The 17875-nt window shown below is 47.9% G+C and overlaps 1 protein-coding gene across 2 annotated transcripts in view; it reads right to left on the bottom strand.

Annotated features, from left to right (window-relative positions):
* CCDC149 (coiled-coil domain containing 149) overlaps window positions 1-17869 on the bottom strand; it is a 103048-nt gene extending 85179 nt beyond the window's left edge. For both annotated transcript variants that reach the window (XM_081812540.1, XM_081812541.1), the window contains exon 1: window positions 17792-17869. In XM_081812540.1, coding sequence (XP_081668666.1) covers window positions 17792-17839 — 48 coding nt within the window. In that variant the 5' untranslated portion in view covers window positions 17840-17869. The remainder of the gene's footprint in view (window positions 1-17791) is intronic.
* Window positions 17870-17875: the final 6 nt, after the last annotated feature.

Genomic DNA, 17875 nt, shown 5'->3' with positions numbered 1-17875 from the left:
AAGCCACCAGCCAATATTGGGGATAATTTTCTTATTTCCCTTGACCGGTCATTTGTCCACTACCATCACGGGTCATCAGAAGAACATTTAAATGACAATAAGATGGGTTGTTCCAGTTTAGTCTTCTGCAAGTACAGACACAAGGCCTGACACTTGAAAAGAATTCCTTTGGAGAAGACATCACTGATACAGGTAGTGTCTAGGTTTGGGCATTTCTCTTTCAGTAGGGAAATTCACTGATAACCAGGGTCACTACAGATAGTACTGTCCAAAGAATGGACTAAATATATTGGCCAGGTGACCACTCCAAAAGGAGATGAAATTTCAGAGGCAGAGAGACCTAAAAGGATATGGATGGCAGTGGATATCCCGAGTAAGACCCTGAGCCCTGGGGTGCAGGGAGATCAGACTTTCCTGGATTCCAGTCTCTGCCCTGCCAGTTCTAGCTGAATGACCTTGAGCAAGTTAATCTACCTCTTGCTGAGCCAAAGACACCTTATTTGTAAAATGGGGACCATGATAGTATCTACTTCATAGGGTTTGTGAGGTTAAAAAAGATAATGAATGAACAAGGCATTTAGTCCAGTAACTGGCATGTAGCTGGTATTTACTGAGAAGTTATCTTTACCATCATCGTCATCATCATCATCATCATCCATAAGCATCATGTTCATGGCTATCATTAGGACTGTTCCTGTCCATACCATGTGGGAGGGTGCAAAGACCGAAGTAGTTAAAACAAGTCCTTGGGAAAGACCTACCAAGCCTGATGGGCCTAGATCCCACATATGACCATGGATGCGTCAGACAAAACACTGATGGCAGACTCTCCTCCACCACTCACCGTATGCCAGGTACCGTTCTGGACACTTCACACACATTCACAATGAGGCCCTATGAGGTAGGTATTACTATGATCCCCTACATCCATATAAAAGTGTTAGCCAATGACATGGAAGCAGAAGTGTCCTGGGAGACTTCTGGGAAGTTTTCTTAAAGGAAGGAGCCCACTCTTCTTCGTGTTTTCTTCCTCCTGCAAAATACTGGTCCCAAAATGGAAAGCTCCACTCTTGGAATGGTAGATGAGAGAAACAGCAGGTGCCTGGGTCCCAGACAAACCGTAAGCCGCCATATCAGTCCTAGACGGCCTTCCTCTAAATTCACTGTACTTGAGGGAGAAATACAGATAACTCTATCTTATCTAAACCACTGCTGTTTCTGGTATTACCTTAAAATTAATCCCAAATAATATGCCAACATGGCCAAACAACCGATACTGAGGAAGATACATAACTGAGTTCACAGTAGAGCCCTATGTTACTACTGGCTGGTGTCATTGGCTATCCATGACACGAAAGCATAGAAATACCACACCGAGGTTTGAATAGGGTTTAAATTAAAGAATCCTTCCCTTTCAGCTTGATAATTCAAACTACATACCTGCTAAACACGAGCACAACACTATAGCGCTTTGTTTGGTCGCTCTCTCACTCACTCATTTGGTGAGGCTGTGTCGAGTGGGGAAAACAGACTTTGGGGTCAAAAGAACCTGGGTTCAGATCCCAGCTCTTGCATTACCAGCATATTCCTGTATGCTTACTCATCAACTCTTAGTCATACTGATCACAGCAGGTGAAATGGTGGTAACCCTAGTTGCCTCTCAAGGGGGTTGGGAGGAATAAATAAAACGCATATAGGAAGTGTGGGCACATTAAATAGTGCCCAATAACTGTGTCCTTTCTCCTTCCAACATGTGCCTGGACCAAACCTTATCCGCCTGGCACATGGCAAGGGCTTAATAAATGGTAACAATGGACGAATAACTACTGCTGTTAGTCATACTGATGATACTGAGAGAGTAGTAACCATCACTGCGGTGTTCATCATAACAGTGGTAGTAAAATAATCGAAAGCCAAACCAGGAGAGAGTGAAAGCCAGGAAGGTCCCCAAATGTGCACGGTTAATGCCTACATGATCAAAACAGGACTGGTCAGCACTGGGCTGGAGACTGTTTCCGGGGGGAGCGTGGGCATTTTTCTCATGAATCCTCATGACTGTTTCCAGTAATCAAAACAACTGTTTTCCTCACTCACCAAGCAATCCTGTAATCAGAAAAGGACCTCTCTCTAAACCCAGGTGTTTAAATTGTCCAATGAATTCCTCTCCTCTTTTAAAACTGAATTTTTAAGAAGGAGTTGAGGAGTGGGATGAACGAACACCCTAGAATTTGCTCTCCCATACAGACGTTTACACACCACATGGTAGGATGCGAGACGTCCTTGCCGATGCACAGGGGTAGTTATTAGGACATTCAGCATAATTCACGAGTATTCAAAGAAACTAAGTGAGCCAGGGAAGGCATAAACTGGCCTTGCAAAAAACCACAGGAAAATCTCGAAGTCACTGCCCCGGCAGCCTGTTCTAGAGCTTAAGAGAACCCTGATGTCAGAGAGCTGAGCATTCTGATAGTGGGAAACAATGCAGTAAGAAGTTCTAAGACATAGCTTCAAAGTCCAGCAAGCATATGGTTTGTCAATACAGTGTAATCTCATGCTGCCATACACTGATGTTGATGATGCTGATGAGTGAAGGACATGGAAACTAGTCACTACTTATTGCTGAGTAGGAAAAAGAACAAGTTTATAAAAAGAGCACCCAGTGACAGAATTCAAAATAATGGTTACGGTGGGTGGCGGGTTGTGTTGACTGGGAAAGGCATACGGAGCCTTCTGGAGAGCTGGGAATGTTCTAGATCTTGACCTAGGTGGTGGTTACACAAGTGCATGCACATGCAAAAAGGCATTGAGCATTCACTGTGTGCATTCACTGTATGTGTGTTAGCCTCAATACAAATGAAAAAAATAAAGCAGCCTATGATATAAACTCATTTTTAGAAATAAAGACATGGAGGGCGCCTGGGTGGCTCAGTCAGTTAAGCGTCCAACTCTTGGTTTGGGTTCAGGTCATGATCTCAGGGTCCTGGGATGGAGCCCCATGTTGGGCTCCAGGCTCAATGTGGAGTCTGCTTGAGATTCTCTCTCCCTCTGCCCCTCCCCCTGCTCACAAAGAAAGAAAGAAAGAAAGAAAGAGAAAGGAAGGAAGGAAGGAAGGAAAGAGGGGGGAGGGAGGAAGAAAGGCAGGCAGGCATGGAAAAATACCTGAGATTATACACTAAAATATTAACAGTAATCAGCTCTGGGTATTGGAATTACAGTTATTTTTTTTTAAACATCCCTGTATTTTCTAAATTTAGGGAACACAGCAATCTACTCAGATATTTAAAGTTAAATCCATCTTGACCCAAAGTCTGACCATCTGTAGATAATACCTTCAGCCACTCACTTGTCTTCCCCACCGGCCCTTTCTTCTTCATTCACAGATTCAGGCCGGCGAGGGCAGGGCCCCACTGCTGGCCCAAGGAACTCTCTGTGATGGGGTCAAATAGGCAGGGAGTGGGCGGATGGCTCCTTGGCCTTATTAGAGTCTCACACTTCCACGGAGCCTCTGCTCAGACAGGACTGGGTCGCCTGGCACACCTGTCTTCAGCCTACGCAGCAGAGGTGGCATCCTGTCCTTCAGTTATGGTCACATCTGCAGGTGTCCCTGACACCCCTTTTGCTCAACTTCCAGCCTCTACTGAAGTCTGGGCAGGGATCAGGAATGAGACCCCAGAAGTCTCTATCTCAGCTCCAGTTCCTGGGGCTTTGCTCTAGGTCAGCTGGTGTGAGTATGCAGAGGGTATGAACCCAAGCCCTCAGGTGGGAAAAACATCTGGCTTGAAGTTAAGAGGCCTGCCTCTACACACTCGTTTCTTGCCGAGTGACCATCAATAAGGACTCTGAGTTTCTGTTTCTTCATTTATAAAAGGATACTACCCCCTACTCATTCCAACTGACAAGGCGGTTACAAGGATAAGGGAATGGAGGGGAAGGTGACAACACCCTGTAGCCTTCTGCACCCCAACTTTTAACAAAGTGCCTGAGGCTGCGTTCATCCTCTTTAATATCAGTGGAAGGCAGACAGATGTAAGGTACTGTTTTTAGCAATTATTTTTCATGATGAGACCGTGACCACAGGGACCAAAGAAATTGCATAACTTCTTTGCATGAAAGACCTGTGGGAGCAAACAACCTTGCAGCGAGCTTCACGTCTAGTCCAGAGCAGAGGCAGAGACTGGTGAGTGTTCAGACATGCTATAATACAGGTCAGAGCCCATTACAGAAAGTAGCTCTTTAGAACCGAATGATTTCCCACCCGCGGCTTCTGCCTGACTCTTTTCAAGCAATATATCTGATACAATAAAATTTCAGTTTGGGAGAAAAGAAGAGAAAGAAGGGGCGGCTGAGAGGGAGAGGGGGAGGGGGAGGGAGGAAATGACTTGTAGTGAATTCATAAATCCCTTGGAGCTTATTAAAAGGAGATTTGGCTTACTACCTTTAAAAGATCACAATCTGTATTTTGAAAGTCAGAAGGTGGGCGCCTGGGTGCCTCAGTTGGTTAAGCGACTGCCTTCGGCTCAGGTCATGATCCTGGAGTCCCAGGATCGAGTCCCGCATCGGGCTCCCTGCTCAGCGAGGAGCCTGCTTCTCCCTCTGACCCTCCCCCCTCTCATGTACTCTCTCTCTCTCAAATAAATAAATAAAATCTTTAAAAAAAAAAAAAAAAAAGAAAGTCAGAAGGTGTGTGAGATCAAACGGATAAAAGGGAGCTTTGGGGAAAGAAACAAATGAGAATGTTGTTCGGACAAACAAAAAATGAAATGTCCTTGTTTTAATTCAGGAGCTTTTCAATTCCGGTATTCACAGAGAACCCAAGAGGTTTGTCATCTCTTTCAGATTTGTCTACAATGAGCAGGACGTCGTGCTAGGCACAATGGCAGATTCAAAACTGCATCAGCCCGTTCCTGTTCTGAGTAACTCCAGGCCGGAGACAAGGCACGTACATAAATCATTCCCACCTAGGGCGGCCAGGGAGATGCTGGTCACAGAGGGGCACCTGGACGCTACAGGATCGCAGAAGGCTGAAGACCTTCCAGTTGGAGGTTACGGTGGTTACCACTGAGCCTCGGAAGAGGAGTGAGAAGAAGCAAGAGGACCAGAGTTCCTGCCAGAGGGCCCAGCCTGAGGAAACTGTGGGTGTGTGGAAACGCAGGCTCCTGGCAGAGACCCGGTGTGGTTCTATGTAACAGGAGCCCGGGACACGTGAAATGGAGAAACAGAAGATGAGGCTGGAACATTTGCTTTGGATGAAGGTAAGAAAGGCCTTAAATGACAGTGGAGTCTGGGCCAAAGTGAGGGCCAGCTGGAGCTATGGAGGCTTTCGAGCAAGGAAGGGTCAGAAGCCCAGTCTGGCTTCCAGGCGCTCAACCAGGCAGAGGGGAGGGTGGAAAGGCAGACGGGGATGCAGGAGGCAGGAGGGCTGATGAGGACGCACTTCCTCCAGGGAGGAGGCTGCTGCTAGCTCTTTGTGTAAGAGAGCTGTGTCCTGAGCACGGAAGTCAGCTGGCAAACAGGCTTCTTCAGCACCAAAGAAACGAGGGAAGTAGAGTTGTCAGCAGACGGCTCTGAAGACCAAAAGGGGGTAGGAGCGTGAGGCTGGACTCAGGGAAAGCAGGAAGGATGCAAGGCCGGAGGGCAAGTGAGAGGAGCGTGGAAGAGGCCAGGGAAATGAAGGCACCCAGGAATGGACTGAGTAACCCCCCCAGGAACGGAATGAGTAACCTGCCCAGGTGCTGGAAGGTCTGGCAAAGCTGGAGACTGCCAGGAAAGAAGGAAAGGTGGCAGACTGACCCCGACAGCCCTCACCGGACTGCAGCTAATTACAAAGCCAACTGGAACTGGCTAGAAAGAAGGGAGTTCCATCCTTGCCACCTCCAATCCTGCCTTGGTCATGGGGTCTGCAGATGGCTGAGCAGGCAGGTAAGTCCACCTGCACCCCAGCGACATGGATTTTCAATGGCGTCGTGTTGACAACCAGCAGCTGACACATCACCTCTCTCTGCAGGAGCATCTCCAGAGCCCTGGGAAGGGTTTTCCTAAAGCCCAGGCAAGGACTGGACCGCCACCTCGGCCAGAGAGGGCTGGGGACTTTAAAACACACTTCCATATATCTCACCTCACTTTATCCCCATCTTAGGTGAGAGACACAAGACAGATAATGTTATCCTCATTGTATGAAGTCCAGAGAAACCGAGGCCTTGGAGAAGTCATGAGATTGGGGTGGAGCTTGATGACTTCCGTCACCCACCGCAGCCTGAGCCCGGCAGCTGGCCAGGACACTGGCCATGGGCTGGGGCCATGTGGACACACACTCGCAGGGTCTCAGGGCCATGATCGGTCTGGGCGAGCGGCTGGAAGCGGGTGCACAGCAGCAGCTGAGCAGGGCTGGCCTCACAGCGAGTATCAGAAATGGCAACACTGACTGTTTCCTCCCTCCCTTCTCTCCTTCCTTCCCTGAGTCCCTGCTAAGTCTCACATGCCTGGAATTGTACTTGATATTGTTGACCACCCACGTCTCTGAGGGTCCCCATCCTCAGGAACCCCATTACCTTGCCTTGCCATGCTGCCAACAATCTCCCACACCATCTTCCCAACTCAAATACACTATCCACTTCCCAAGTAAAATACACCAGGCCCAGGAGAGGTAAGAAACTTAAGTAGAGGATGTGACATTTGACCTGGGCCTCAAAGTATGCATAGGAGGTCACCCTGGATGCAAGCAAAGGCCTGGAGATGCCTCAGGGCATGGAATGATTTGGTGTCAGTCAGGAGTTCTGTGGAGAGTGGGGAAGTGGTCGGCAGACGGGGATTTGCTGGCGATGAGGAGGGAGTAGGGCCCCTAGAGGGCCTGGGTTTTCACTCCGCAGGCCCTGGAAGGCCATCCAAGAGCTTGAGGCAAAGGACTGGTAAATCATTTCAGTGCTTATAAGGACAACTCCCGCTGGACAGCCGGACATGGAAGAAAGACCTTACAGGACGTGGTAGATAGTCTGGGGAGAGTGGATAAGAACGTGGGCCATGGTGGGATGGTGGGAGTGGTGACCCAGAGCCCTGATTAAAGACTCGTCCCTGAGCAGAGAATAGGGGCCTTCATTAATAATTGGATTGGGTTCTGCTGGGAGGAAGAATCACAGACTCCGTAGTGACGTCATTAATTGAGCCGGGAGGGAAGGAAGGAAGAGACATAGGAAAGGCGGAAGGCAGAGGGAGGAGGAATTCAGGTTAGGGCACAGAGAGTGTGAGGTGCCCGGAGACAGGTCCAGCGGCCACATGGAGGGATGTAGAAGCCCAGTGTGTAGGGAAAAAAGGGTGGAGTGTCAGAGGCTGCATGCCCAGGACCACAAAGGCTGAAACTTGAAGACAGACCACTGCGTATGGCAAAGAGGAGGCTGGTCCTGGATGGCCTGGGCAAGAGCATTTGCAGGAGTAAAGAAGAGGTGGAAGGCAGACGCGGATGGGCTGAGTGATGAAAGCAAGGGGACAGAGGAAGAGGTGCAGGTGGGCTCCTGTGTCCTGCTCAATCCTCATCCCTACCGCTTACATACCTTCCCAATGCATCCAGGTAATTTCCTCCCTGCTCAAAGGGTATAATCATGCCATCAGTCACCTCCAGAGTAAAGGCCACACTCGGGACCCTAGCACTCTCTAGAAAGCCTATACGCATTCAAGGTCTGCCTAACAACTACCACCCCAAGCCCCACTCTGCATTGCCAACCAGAGACCAGACTCTATTAATTCCCAAATAAACCTTGCATTTGCCACCTCTGCACCTTTGCTATTTCTGTTCCTTCTGCCTAGAACACCCTTCCTTTATACTTCTACTTGCTCAAATCTTGCCCAACCTTCCATGTCCAAGAACCTTCCTCAATCCCCCAATCTAAATTAACTTCCCCTTGACCAGCAGAGCACTTACCAAAATGTATGTCACAGGGTAGTGGCCTATCCGCATTCTCTATCACCACTAGACTACAAACCCCTCAAGAGCAACTGTCTCATGTCCAAGGCACTGCACACAGTAGTTCTCAATCTGCGTCTGGTGTGTTGAAGGCTGACCTTCTCCCTTGCTGTCCCCTGTCCCATTTTAATATTCCTGGCTGTCCTTTACTCCTCCATCATACCAACCAACCAACCTAACGCAGCAACAGATCCATCCTAATGTCACTAACACTCTACCTGTGTGTCAGCCATTTAATAAAGCTAGAAGTAGGCAGGAACATGGATGAGTTACTTTCCGTAAGTGAGGATGTGAAATCGAAGTAGAGGCCCTATCTATGGCCAGAACTAGGTTGGTTCTCGGGTATTATTCAGTGTCCTCACTCAGTTCCTGCTCCTCTTGAGTCATAGCATGAAACTCATTCCTATCTCCTACCCAACACAGGCCGTCACGATCCCTTCTCTTAGGAGCTCACTAACTGGTGTAGGAGTGAAAATCTGCACACAGAGAAGGTTCCTTCCTTTCTCTGGGAGCATTTTCGTGCTGGATGCGTGGCTTGGAACATGAACTACATAAAGCAACAGGTCGAAGACCTCACTTCAAGCTTGGGTGGTCATGGATGATTTTATGATGGATGTGGACTTCTGTTCCACCCAGAAGGACTAGTAAAGGCTGTGGTCTGGGAAGAAGTCAAAGGCCCACCCAGATGAGATCAGGATGTGAGAGTGAGGTAAAAGCCAGAATGCATCACCGATCAGATTGTCTGGGGCAGCCAATTTCTGAGGGGGGCAATGAGATATAAAGCTAGAAAGGTCAGGGCTAGTTTGAGGGAGGCCTTTGAATACCAGGTAATGGGGGCCATAGAAGGCTTGTAAGAAGACCTAGTGAAAAGTGCTTTTCTTTCTAAGGTGGCAAAACAGGTTGTTGATAGTTGATGCGGGATAAGCTGGCTTGAAGAAGAGCTGATACCCTGCACATAAATGTTTGTTACAATAAAACAGCATAAGGCAATGGAAACAGAGTAGACTATTTAGCAAACTTACATAAAAAATGAAAATGGGAAGATTTCAAAATAAAAAAACCAACCAAAGGTTTGTGTTCCTTGGGAACCAGGTATCCCCTCCCACTGGCGCCATGTTACCTGATGGGCCAGAGAGAGATGCAGACTCTCCACTAAGCAAAGTCCTCTGCCGTGAGGCACCCAAAGCCCCAGTGTGGTTTGATTAGTGAAAAACCAGGCGGTGAGTGAGAAATGTCATTCACTCTGGTCATTTTCATTCAGGGACTAGCAAAGTTCTCTTCGAATCTTCAGCCAATGTATTTTATTCAATGTGAAAGCCACTAAATTAATTTTTTAACATAATAAGAGTAGAAATTGTCAATTTTAGAAGCACATATGCGAATTTCCCTGCACAGGAGAGAACATGAATCCTATTAGTTAAAAATAGCAGTTGTGCTCACTTTCCCCCACATGCTAATTTTAATAAACTTACTCTGAAATTAGCCTGCCACTAGGAAGATAGCTGCTCATCCAAAATGTTCCCAGTAAGCACGAAGCTTGCCTTGCAAGAGTTCAAGTACTCCCAGGAAACTCTGAACAATGCAGAGTTCTAAATGGAACTCATCTCTTCTCACCAGACTTAGCCACCCCCAACCCTCTATCACACCCAGCGTCACCAACTCTCAAAGGTCATCTCGGACTCCTCCGATTTCATCTTCCTAATACAACTGACTATGAAATCCTGTCGGGGTCTTTTTTAAAAAAATCTTCTTCATAGCCATCCTTTTACCTCTATTCCTACTGACGCCATATCTCCTTATCACTTTATTTATTCAAACATCCAAATTCATATATTCTACAATTAATACCTACAAAGGGCAAAATATAGTGCAAAGAGCTAAGGCCACAAATTAATAACACATGGTCACTACTCTCAAGGGGTTCAAGATCTTTTGGGTTCAGTGGAGAGATAAACAAGTTACGAGTTAGAAAACCGTGTGATTAGTGGTATGACTTAGGTGCAAAAGGAATAATCGGGAATGTTGGTGGTGACAGAAAAGACTAGATTACTGGTCTCTCGTCTTGTCTCTTCCTGATTCCCGGCAAAGTTACCAAATTTGCCTGTACATCCCCAGTGCCTGGCACAGTGCGTCGTAGATGTAAAAGGTTCCCCGATCACTGAGTTCAGTGGAAACAAATCTAATTCCAAATATTTTCATCAACTTGTACTCCATCTAAAAAAGCACCCAGTGCCTCTCTATTACCAGCTACATTAGAGCACACCCTCTGTCTTGCTTTTGAAGTCGTTCACCATCTGGTCCACTCTGGCTAGTCCAGGCTTAATGTCTGCTATACCCCAACCCACTAGTAACAGCCTTTATCAGAAGCATTTCCTCAAAAGTCAACCACCAGCCCAGGGCTTATGCCTGCTTCCCGTCATGATCATCTATGTCCTCTTCAACCAAAGGGGAGGGACCCCAGTTCAAGTTCCACTGCCTCTGAGAAGCTTTTTCCCACTTCTCAAGCCTTACCAACCATCTATATATGTGCTCACTATTGGGCACTGCTTTTTCATTTAATAATAATATTATTAATATGAATAATACCCTTGAAATATTAGCTGATGTCCTATCTACCCACCTTGCCTCCATTTCCTATAACCCCTACCCCGTTTCTCACTACATATCCCTCTCCCCTCCCTTTTTAAGAAGCCAACATCCTGCCTTCGTGTTCCCAGGAAGGGAGCACCCAGCAAAACACAGGTAACAAAGTGATTGGCTTTTCAGTGTTGAAAGTTTGATCCTTAAGACATCAGGGCATAGAATAGTCTCCCCAGGAGCTTTCTCTCCCAAAGCCCCCCAAAAAACTAGAAAGATCTCCAAAGTTAAGGAAAGGACAGAATCAGAGTGCAAGGAAGGAGAGCTTGGTTATCAGGGAGTCTCTAAGAATGAACACAGAGCTCTGCCTAATCAGCCTGCGTGGGGAGAGCAGAGTGAGAACCAGGGGACGGGGGTGGGAGCATGACTAGTCTTGATGGAAACCTGATGAGGTGGGGTCCTGGAGAGGTAAGGAGTAAAGCTCTCTAGAGAGATGGTGATCTTGACTATCCATCTCTCCCCTTTAAAAATAGTTTTATGGAGACATAATTCACACAGAGAAAGATCCCTCTTTTTTGGGTGTGCAGCTCTATGAATTTTAGCACACGTATACAGTCATGTAGTCATCGGCTCAATCGAGGCATAGAATACGTCCATCACTCCAGAAAGTTCCTTCATGTCCCTCTGCAATCTGCTCACCCCACTCTCAGGCTCTGGCAACCACCAATCTGCTTCCTGCCGTTTTAGCTGTGCCTCCCCAAAAATTTCATATAAATGGAATCTTACAGTAGGTACGCTTGGCTTGAGCCTCTGGTTTCTTTCACTTGCCAATTTTTTTTTTTTTTTAAGTATAGTTGGCACACAGTGTTACATTAGCTTCAGGTGTACCAAATGTTTTAAAGATTCATTCATGTTTTTGCATGGATCAGTGATCTGTTCCATCTTAATGCTAAGCACGATTCTGTTACACGGATGTGCAGCAGTTTACCTGCTCATCAGTTCATGGACGTTGGGACTGTTTCCATTCTCAGCAACTATCAAGAAAACTCTATAAACGTTCACATACAGGTTTTGATGTCAACACATGTCTTCGTTTCTCTGGGGTAAACCAGGGGTAGGATTGCTGGGTTGTTCGGTTAAGTGTATATTGAGACTTGATGAGAAATCGCGAAACTGTTTTCATGTCCTATTCCTCCAGCGATGCATGGGGTTTCCGGCTGTTCTGCATCCTTGTCAGCACTTGGTTTACCCATTTTTTATTTGTTTGTTTTTCCATTCTAATAGGTGTGTTGGGGGGATCTTACTGTGGTTTTAACTTACATTTATCTAACGATGGATGATGTGGAGTATCTGTTCATGTGCTTGTTTTCCATCCAAATCTCTCGAGGGCAGTGCCTATTGAACTCTTTTGCCATTTTAAAAATTAGGTTGCCTGTTTTCTTATTATTGAGTTGTGAGAGTTCTTTCTATATTCTAGGTATGAGATATGTGCTCTGCACAAATTTTCTCCCAGCCTGTGGCTTATCTTTTCATTTCCTTAATGGAGTTTTTCAGAGCTGAAGTTTTAAATTTTGATAAAGTCCAATTTATCCTTTTTTCCTTTTATGGTTGTATTTTTCATGTCCTATGTACCCTTCTTACTTTTGAATCTCCTAAATTTGGAAAAATCGTCTCAGGTGATGATAAGAAGAACCCTCCCAAAGTTAAGCTGGGCACATCCTGCTAATGATTATATTCCCTAGCCTCTCTTACAGCAAGCTGCGGCCACATGACTACGCTCAGACCAAGGGGATGTGAGCAGAAGTCATCCCTCATTAAAGAAAAGCCCCTTGCCCTGGACTCCCCCTGCCCTCTTTTTTTCCATTCTCATGGGCTGGGGCAAAAACATGGTAGCAACCAGCTTTACACATACAGTTGAGGACCATCCCCAAGACACACTGGAGTAAGAAGGTGCCCCAAAATCTGAGTTCTTAAATGCCTTGTGGAGCAGGGCTGCCCTCCCCAGCTGGACCACCACACTGTAACATGAATGAGACCTACATATCTACCTTATTAGAATGATCTATTTTGAGGGTTGGTATCTTTGTTATCGTGGCTTAAACTTGACCCTACCAATCTACCCTTCTTTCTGAGGAAGTAGGAAATAATCCCACGGGTCTTGGACCCAGCCTGGTGTCATGTGATACATCAATGCAGACAAGTGCACAATAGTTTCCACAGGTTTCCCTCAGCTGAGGAGTGATTCGGGGGTGGCAGGATAGGAATGCCCGGCCCCTAGCCTGGGCCAGAGAGTGAAGTCCCCTATGCTCAGAGCAGTGACTGAGCACTACATGGACATGAGTAGCATAAGAGGGGGACAAGGAGGGACACAACAGTGACCTCTGACCAGATACTAGCCTGAAATGAGGAGACTGTGGCCAGGCACCAGATGCGTGCCCCCCGCCCCCATCACCCCTGCCAATGGCGGAGTCCTGCTGGAGCCCCCTGGGATGTAAATACAAGCTCAGGGAAAGGGAGAGGCATGACTGCACTCCAAATTATCCTTCCACCACCCTTACAATGGGAACCCGTAACCAAAATTCAGGTGTTGTAGCAAAATACAGAAGTTTTCATTTTGTGAATATCCAAGTTTCCGTCCTGAGGTTCATGGTCACTGTACTAATGTTCACAGACCATTTGCCTGGCAGAGGACAAAGCACTAACCAGCACTACTTCCTTTGAGCCTCACAGCACCTATGAGGGGCCACTTTATTACTCTATTGAAGATGAGGAAAAAACGAGGCTCAGAGAAATTGCACAGTGAGGTGATTCTTTCAAGTCCATTCTGCTTCTGGCAAACAGCCCCCAGGGCCCTGACCTGCTCTCGGGCCATGTGGCCTCCGGGGCAGGGCCTAAAACTATCAGATCACCACGCTCCTGAGCAGTTTCGTTCCAGGGCAGACCAGTGATCTGAGTGGGTTCACGGGGAGTGATCCCTGTGGTTTTTATGGAATGTACTACATAAGAGCTTCTGTTTTCTGCTCTGAACTTGAATGTATGGGAGGCTGAGGCTGAAGACAAACAGCAAGGAGACCCAAGGGTCCGTGTGAGTAGGGAATCCAGCTGTGCCCAAAACCACCCTACCTGGGACTCAGTAGTCAGGCCAGCTGTACTGGTTTGCTAGATAAACCAGGTGGCTTGAAACAAGAGAAATGAACTCTCTGATACTCCTGGGGGTTAGAAGTCCAAAATTAAGGTGTTAGCAGGGCCATGCTCCCTGATAATGCTCTAGGGGAGGACTGTTCCTTGCCTCTTCCTAGCTTCTGGTAGTTGCCAGCAATCTCGGGCACTCCTGTTAGCTGCATAACTGATCACACGGCCTTCTTTCTTCTATAACTTCACATTGCCTTCCCTCTGTGTGTCTCTACATCCAAATTTTCCTCTCCTCATTGGATTAGGAGCCCACTCTAATGACCTCACCTTAACTTGATTACGTCTTTAAAGATTCTATTTCCAAATAAGGCTACGTTCGCAGCTGTGGGGTGGGGGTTATGATTTGAACATGTTTTTGGGGAGCACAATTCAACCCACAACACCAGCCAATTAATTCCCTGAGCTGAACCACTTTGGGTTGGGTTTTTGATCATTTGCACCCAGAAAGAGGAAGCCAAGATTTAACCCTAGATCTCAGTCGACAACCGAGACCCAAAGCTGTGCCATTAACCACAGGGCTGACTATATGTCTCTTCAATCTCTCTCTTTCAAATGTCAGTGGCTCCACTCTGGGCAGAGGCCCAGGGTTATATGACACACTCAAGGAATATGAGACTGATTGCTATCTAATTAATTAACCAACACTCAAATAGTGAAAATAGTGAAATTGAACTCGGCATGGTTTATCACAGGGCAGTAGGCTGAGAAGTGGCTAGCATTTTTATTTTAGAAATAGAAAGTTATGGATTGTCTGCACGGCTGCAGTTCCAGATTTCTCCCTGATTTTGAAAGATCACCTCAGGTGGTGTTAAGAAGAACATTTCCCCCTCCCCAGACATTTAATTTCCAAAATAGCACACCAGCCATGCTTTTTCACATGCATGGCCGTGTTCACTTCAGGGCCTGAGAGGAGGCTGTAATTTCAGCTTGTTATACTAAAAATATGAAAATAAAACTGATCTCTGTAGGATCATTTTAAATGAAAACTGCTTCCTAGAGGCAAGCCGAGGAAGCAAACTGATTGAAAGAGAGCATGGGGCTCTGGGCAGGAGGGGTAATGGAGTGTGCATCCAGGGTGGGAGGCAGAAGCCAGGTCTTCCGCAGAAAACCGATGGGAGTTGTCAAAAAGCCCAGTCAGCTCAGGTCAGATGTCTGGTGACATCTTCCCCAGTTCCTTCGGCTGGGGTCCAAAATCACTGTGAAACACCACGGGCCATTGACCACTCTCTTCCTTGAATCCTGCTTGGCTAAGTATCAGACATCTCCACGCCAGACCCAGTCCACACCCAGCCAGCTAAACTTGAGTGGGCAGGGGAATCCCCCGGGTAGCTCAGTTTCTCAGAAAAGCAGATTTGAGGCTACACTCCTGGGCATTTTCATGCCATGGGTGTATCAGTTTCTTGTGGCTGCCATAACCAGTTACCACAAACTGGGTGGTTTAAAACAGAAATTTATTCTCTCACAGCTGTGGAGACCAGATGTCCACAGTCAAGGTGTCAGCAGAACTGATTCCTTCTGGAGGCTCTGAGGGAGAATCTGGTCCGTGCCTCTTCCAGCTTCTGGTGGCGGCTGGCAAAACTTGACATCCTGGGATTTTTGCTGTACAACTCCGATCTCTATTGATATGGTCTCCCTCTGTGTGTGTCTGTCTTCCCATGGCCTTCTCCCTTGTATCCCTGTGTCTGAAATCTACCTTTACTTTCTTTTATAAGGACACCAGTCATTAGATTTAGGGCTCCCCCTAAATCCAGAATGATCTCATCTCATGGTCTTTAACTTGATTATATCTGCAAAGGCCCTATCTCCAAATAAGGTCCCATTCATAGCTACTCGGGGGCTAGGACTTAGACGTATCCATGGTGAGGAGGTGGGCACACAATACATTTGGGGAGAGACTCTGAAACTTGCATTTTTTCCAAAAACGCAGAGTAACTCTTTGCACTCTTTGCTCCCCAAATGACTCTGGTGCAGGTGATGTGTAGATCATACTCTAAAAAACACTGATTTAGTTGCTGAGGATTCAAAGATGAGTAAGACATGGTCCCCTCCCTTGGAGAAGCTGCTGTCTAGTTAAAGATATAGACAGATGAACCAATGATCAAAATACAAAGTACAGCCTATTGATCCCAAGCTCTGCAGTCAGACAGATCAGGGTTCAAATTCTCTAGCTGTGAGGCCAGCAAGCCTTTAATGAATGTCTGTGGAAGGCAAGAAGGCATTACCCTGCAGAAATGCAGCTGGAACAGGCACGGCAACTCCTGAAAGACCCATTCCAGGACCTTGATTTATTCCATAAGCATTTCGGGGGTACCTGCTGTGTACGGAGCCCAGTGTGTAGGCCCTTGGAACAAAGCCAAGGAAAACACACGTCCTAGTGGGGCGACCGTCAGGCTGTGATACAGTGTGGTCAGTGCAAGGTGGAGGTAAGCCTGCCACGGAGGGGCACATTCGAGTGCAATTAAGCATTTCCTTCCTTTGGTTTTTCATCCTTTACATTCTGTTCCTTAGCATTCTCTTTGCATCTACTGTGGGACTCTCTCAAACTGTAGCATTATGCTCCAGAAACTCTTAGAGGGCAGAAGAGGTTGTCTGTCTTCTTTGCCACTGAATCCCAAGCACCATGTACCTGGCTGCTAATAGACATTCGGTAAGTATTTGTTGGAGTGGTGTCATTTCAGAGCCCAGCACTGGACTTTTATGAAGTCCTTGATTAATGGGTGTGAGTCCTGAAGGGCCAAGAGAAAAGTCCTCTAGAGGATCTGTCCCTTGACATAAAACCTCCAGCCTCCTTGATTAATGGGTGTGAGTCCTGAAGGGCCAAGAGAAAAGTCCTCTAGAGGATCTGTCCCTTGACATAAAGCCTGATAGTTAGACCCGGGCAAAACAACGTATCAGAATGTCGTCTAGTTAGGAGCTTTCAACTACTAGACCAAGAGTAAACAAACTAAGCCAGGGAGAACTTAGGACATCTTATTCCTCTTCAGAAATACAATGCTTCACACACACTGAACATTAAGTAATGTTATCAGACTGACCTGGAGGCCCAGAAAATGATTAAAGGAGAAAGACAATGCCGGGTTTCCCCTCCAGCATCCCACAAGGGAAGGAAGAGAGCAAACCATTACAACCTGCATTGTGTGCACAGGAGTCAAGTCCAAGAGGCCCCAGGTTGGCCTTGGGCAAAGGGGATGGTTCTCAGGAGGGAGAGAATGGAAAATATCCGGGGGATGCTCAGCATGGCTGGGTAACGTGGCTAGTCACATATGGTGGTAAGTCAGGAACAGCTACCTACCTGTGAGAGGGGGACATGGGCCCTCACTCTCACCTGGAAAAGTCTGTGGACAGCCCCTCCGGGGCCAAAAAGCCCAAGCTGGGTTGAAGAGGAAATAGCTTAGGAGACTACAAGCGGGCCCCAGGGGTGTTTGTGACAAAAGAGTTTGGTGGGGGGGAGAGAACTGGTGTTTTCTGCTTCCACAGATGGGATGACTTCTGCACCTGCTTTTCACGCCTTTGACAAAAGGCTCTCCGCCTGACACGGAGTAGGCCCGCCATACACGTGTTGACAGAAACGAGTAAGTGACTGCATGAAGGCTACGGAGGACCCCGAACTCCCCCACCCGAACCTCCACGGCAGGTAATTCCACCTGGCCCGAGCGGAACCCCAGGGTCCAGATTCCCCCCCGCCCCCCCTCCCCCACTGGCACCACCTTTCCGCTTCAGCACCCGCCGTCCAATCGCGAGGCTCCAGAACGGCGGTGACCAGACAAGCAGGTGGGGCTTGGCGCCTCTCCTCCCGGATCCCCGCGCTGCGCTCTCCAATCCGGGGCCCAACCCTGCCGGGGGGTGGAGGACGAAGGCCCCTCTCCAGAAGCCGGTACGAGATGGCGCGGAGCGAAGTGGCGCCCGGCTAGCCCGGGAAGTGCGGGAGGAACGGCGCACCTGGCGGGGGCGGGGGGCAGCGCGTCCCCCGCGCGTCCCCACCCCGCTCGGCCACCCCGGGGCGCGGGCTCCGGGCTGCGGCGGCCGCTCGGCCCGGCCCTTCCCGCCTGGCCGGCGCCTCGGCCTCACCTCGCTCACCAGCCCCTGCCAGTCGCTCTCGGTCCGGTCGCCGTTCATGGCCTCCTCCTGCAGGCGCGGGCCGGCTTCATGGAC

Source organism: Leptonychotes weddellii, chromosome 2 (genome assembly GCF_054177405.1).
Source record: "Leptonychotes weddellii isolate Sample4059 chromosome 2, ASM5417740v2, whole genome shotgun sequence".
Taxonomy (NCBI): domain Eukaryota; kingdom Metazoa; phylum Chordata; class Mammalia; order Carnivora; family Phocidae; genus Leptonychotes; species Leptonychotes weddellii.
Note: the sequence above shows the minus strand (reverse complement) of the source record. Positions and strands in the feature narration are given on the sequence as shown.